This window comes from Terrapene carolina, unplaced genomic scaffold (assembly GCF_002925995.2).
Source record: "Terrapene carolina triunguis isolate 2854851 unplaced genomic scaffold, T_m_triunguis-2.0 Scaffold193, whole genome shotgun sequence".
NCBI lineage: Eukaryota > Metazoa > Chordata > Testudines > Emydidae > Terrapene > Terrapene triunguis.
The window spans coordinates 3,655,678-3,659,914 of record NW_020664544.1 but is presented as its reverse complement, the minus strand read 5'-3'; the positions used below and the strand labels follow the sequence as shown (position 1 = coordinate 3,659,914).

The 4,237-nt window shown below is 45.7% G+C and overlaps 1 protein-coding gene across 2 annotated transcripts in view; it reads right to left on the bottom strand.

Annotated features, from left to right (window-relative positions):
- The window catches only part of FBXL20 (F-box and leucine rich repeat protein 20), a 68,207-nt gene extending 63,976 nt beyond the window's left edge, over positions 1-4,231 (bottom strand). Inside the window, exon 1 of one of the 2 annotated variants that reach the window (XM_026654705.2) lies at positions 4,180-4,231. In XM_026654705.2, the coding sequence (XP_026510490.1) occupies positions 4,180-4,221 (42 nt within the window). In that variant the 5' untranslated portion in view covers positions 4,222-4,231. The remainder of the gene's footprint in view (positions 1-4,179) is intronic. The other variant, XM_026654704.2, reaches the window with a different exon arrangement.
- Between the last annotated feature and the right edge of the window lie 6 nt (positions 4,232-4,237).

Below are 4,237 nucleotides of genomic sequence, written 5' to 3'. Positions count from 1 at the left end.
CCTCCCAGAAAATCCTAAGCGCCGCTAAACAGCTGTTTGGTGGCGCTTAGGACTTTCTGGGAGGGAAGGGGAGGAGTGGAGATGCAGGGCTTCCCTGCTCCTCCCCCTCCCTCCCTCCCAGAAAGTCCTAAGCGCTGTTTGGCGGTGGGTGAAGCGCTGGGAGGGAGGGGGAGGAGGCGGAGAAACAGAACTTGTGCAATGCTCCCTTGTAAAGTCACTGCTCTGCCACAGGATCTTACAAGCAGGCAGCCAAACAACATTATAAGGGAGCATTGCACAACTTTAAACGAGCATGTTCCCTAATTGAGCAGGGACGGATGTAACACTGAAACAACGTTAAGCGGGACGACGTTAAATGAAGAGTTACTGTAGATCACAAAACACACCAGGAGACCTAGAGGAATGCTCTGCCTCAGAGAACCACCTTCTCATTTCATGTTTTGTGATGGGTTAGTGACAGTATTTTTGCTGACATGGGTTTCACGGAAGGCGCAAGTTGAGAGATTTAAAAAGAGAGCAGGGTGCCTAGGGCACAGAGTACAGGGATGGTGTTCCAGGCCACCAGGACAGAACAGGCAAAGGATACTAAAGGAGTGATGAGAACTAGGACTTTTCTTAAGGTTAATAGAATTTCATGCTGTAGGGTACAAACTGATTACCACAAGCATCAGGAAAGACTCCCTCCCCTTCCCCTAGTATATTGTAACATAGGTGCATTTTGCCTTTTTAGCATCAGGTATTTGCTAATTGCTGGAGGCAGGATACCAGATATGGGCTAGTGTTCTGATGCACTATGACATGTCCTATATAAAAGCACAGCCAAAGGAATTAAGAGGCAGTCTGGGTAATGTTTTCCTTTTTTCAATTGCTTTGCTACAGTAAGTTGTTATTTTCTTTGTGGTGGCCACACTTCCCATAGGGAGCAGATTTAGAATACGCTCTTGTTCAGCTAGTCATGCCAAAGAGTTCATTCTTGCATTTAAAATAAAGAGTTTAGCTGCTGATGTGTTGGTATGAGAAATCCATCTGAAATACATGTTTAGGAAATACAGCCAATATCTTCTCACTGTACTTTACTACTAAAGTAAGAGACCATTCCCAAAGGTAGCCTGGATTGTATTTTAAAACTCACAACAACAAAAAATTCAAGAAACTGTTTGTACAGCTTAACAAAAGATATATATTAAGTCTGAATAACTGGGCAGACAAACTCAACAGTTCACTTTTTATTTAAAGACGTTCATCATTATTATTCACAGTTCTACAACACACTACCTTTCAGGACAGGGCGTCAGCCTGTTAAGGGCCCTATTAACTTCAGAGTTCTAAGGCCATGTCTACACTAGCGAACTTACAGCGGCACAGTTGTATCGATGCAGCTGAACCGCTGTACGATGGCATAGAGCGACTACACAAGCAGATGGGAGAGAGCTCTCCCATCGACCTCATAAAACCACCTCAACAAGCAACAGTAGCTCTCTCGCCAACATAGTGCTGTGCACACTATCATTTATGCCAGCGAAACTTATGTCACTCAGGAGTGTGTTTTTTTCACACCCCTTAGCGACATAAGTTTTGCCGACCTAAGTAGTAGTGTAGACACGGCCTAACTTAAAGGTACTCAACAGAGCTATGTAGTAGTAATCAGTACTATCTTTGTTCATCTCGCAATATTCCATAACTGAATAGAAAACAGCAGCTTCCAGCGTACATACTGTTTTGCATGACTGCAGATTTTACACACACACAAACACACACACACACACACACACACACACACCATTGTTGTAGCCATGTCAATCCCAGGATATTAGAGAGACAAGGTAGGTGAGGTAATATCTTTTATTGGCCCAACTTCTGTTGATGAGAGAGACAAGCTTCTGAGCTTACAGAAGTTCTTCTCCAGGTCTGCTTATATAACAACATTACATTAAAAACATTTTCTTGTCAACAAATAGAACTTATGCTTCTTTGTAGCAGTAAGTAACTTCGCTGCTTTAGAATACTTTGATAGCACTGCTAATCTCCAACCCCCATGAACAAAACCACGTCACTGCATCCATGCCCTCAAATTACTAACAATAACTTAAAACCAGTGAAAATACACTCAAGAAACAAGACAAGGTTTCAAGACACGCCTTCAATTCTGAAACTAATTAAAATTTTGGATAACATTTGGACTCTTTTCCATCATCCTATTTGCTACTAAACGTTTTAGAGTTCTCACCTGCACACGGAAATACACGAATTTAGGTCTCAAATAGTCCTTTAGCACTTAGCTTAATTTTAGATTTCCCATTTCTTCCCTGCCTCCTTCCAGTTTCGTGAATGTACACATTTTCAGAAAAAGCATTACTTTTGCAATGATTCACATTAATCTTGTTTTGGTACATCGCTTATCGGCAGCTAACCTGAAAACTAAAATTAATAAGAACATCCAAAGGCAGGACAGACAAGTATGAAAGGTCCCTGCAACATCAAATAAATATTTCCCACAGAAGGCTGCTACTAGCAGGTGATTACTTTTCAAGCTACTCTGTGGTAAAGAAGAACTATGCAACCAAGAATGGACCAGAATGGTAAAAACAATAACCACAGTCCTGAGACTTTTTGCATTTGGCCTTTTCTTTCTGAATGCGTATCAACTGCAAGACTTCACAGAGGCTAATCATACATCAGGCTCCATTCAGAAGTTAAATCATACACAAGTTAAGGAAATCTGACTTTTTCTATGATATAATCTGAAGTCACTGTAAACAAGGATGCTTACACTATGGTCTCTGCATCAAACCAGCATCAGCTGTTGTACAAAAAAAATTCAATTTTTTTCATGATTATATTCGATTTCTATACCTGTCTCAATCCACTGGTCAGTTTCTGGATGAACATGCTGTTCTTCTTCATTGCAGTTATCAGAAACTCCTCAAGTTGTCATTAACTAAGATTTTTGCTTGATGGTGTTTACCTTCCCCTTCAGGAAAGAGAACGAGCCATACCCAACGTTGTTTCAGTCCCTTTCTAGGTTGCTCTTCTCCCCCCCATTCAAGCTGTTCTCAAGAGCAAAAGGAGCAACAAGCCGCACAGTTGAAAAATTGAATTGGTAGATATTTTCCCCCTGCATACAATCTCCATAAAATGAGAAGTAAACCTTGCAGTGGCCCTCATTTCTGTCACCAACATCGCCTCCTCCCCCACTTCAGAAAAAGACAGCTGTTACAACAATGAAGTGCTGGAAACAACCCTGACTAGATGGGGTGCTTTGTGTTATCCCAGATCAGACTGATTATATGCCATATTCTTTGAATAGATCTTATTGTTTACCCTCTGCTCCTTGTGCTCCTTCCGCCCTCTCCACCCCCCACCCCAGTAATCAAATTCTGCCTGCAACTGCCTGTATATCATGTCGACAGCACAAAGCAATGCAAATGTTGCACCTCCTTCCTCTTTCCAAGCTTCCTCCTCCCCCCTCAAATATCTCTCAGGCTATCTACAGCTGGTCTGTTTTGAAGAGGGTATCTTCACATCTCTCACTCCGTCATCAACTCCGCAACACACACACACATACAATAAGTCAGCAACACATCAGCGACTCTCCCCTCACCGTAGTCCCTACAAGGAAGTTTACATCGAATAATTCAACGAACAGCAAACACCCCCCCCCCACACACACACTATTACACACCAAGGGGACAAAAGGAAGTTCTACAGTAATGGTCTCCTTACAATTACAAGACCGCCCCGCCAGACCTCATACCCCCACCCCAGATACACTTACACGCTGCCCCCCACCCCCTGCAATTGCAGGGCCTCAGACCTCCCTCCCTCCCCCCACATCCCAGCGTGTCCCCCCCCCCTTTACCAAAACAGGATTCCCCTTTCTGCCTTGCACAAGTAGAAGCCCCCCCCCTTCTCACCGTCAGCCACGGGAACAGCCCCCCCCCCATCGGCTCCGCGCTCCCCGGAGTGGGGCAGCCCCCTCCCCTGCAGTCCCTATGGCTGCACGGCCAGGGGCGCCTCTGGGTGCCGGGCAGCCATTGCCAACCCCTCCCCCCACGGAGACGAGGCCGGGGCCCAGTCCCAGGCCGACCGAGAAGCCCGTAGCCCCCCCCCCCCGGCCGAACCCCCACCCCCCCGCGCCGCCGGGGCCTCCCCAGCGGGGCCCCCCGGGCCGGGCCTCACCTCAAACCTGCTCTTGGTGACCCCGTTCATCTCCCTCCTCATGGCGGGGCCGGTGGCT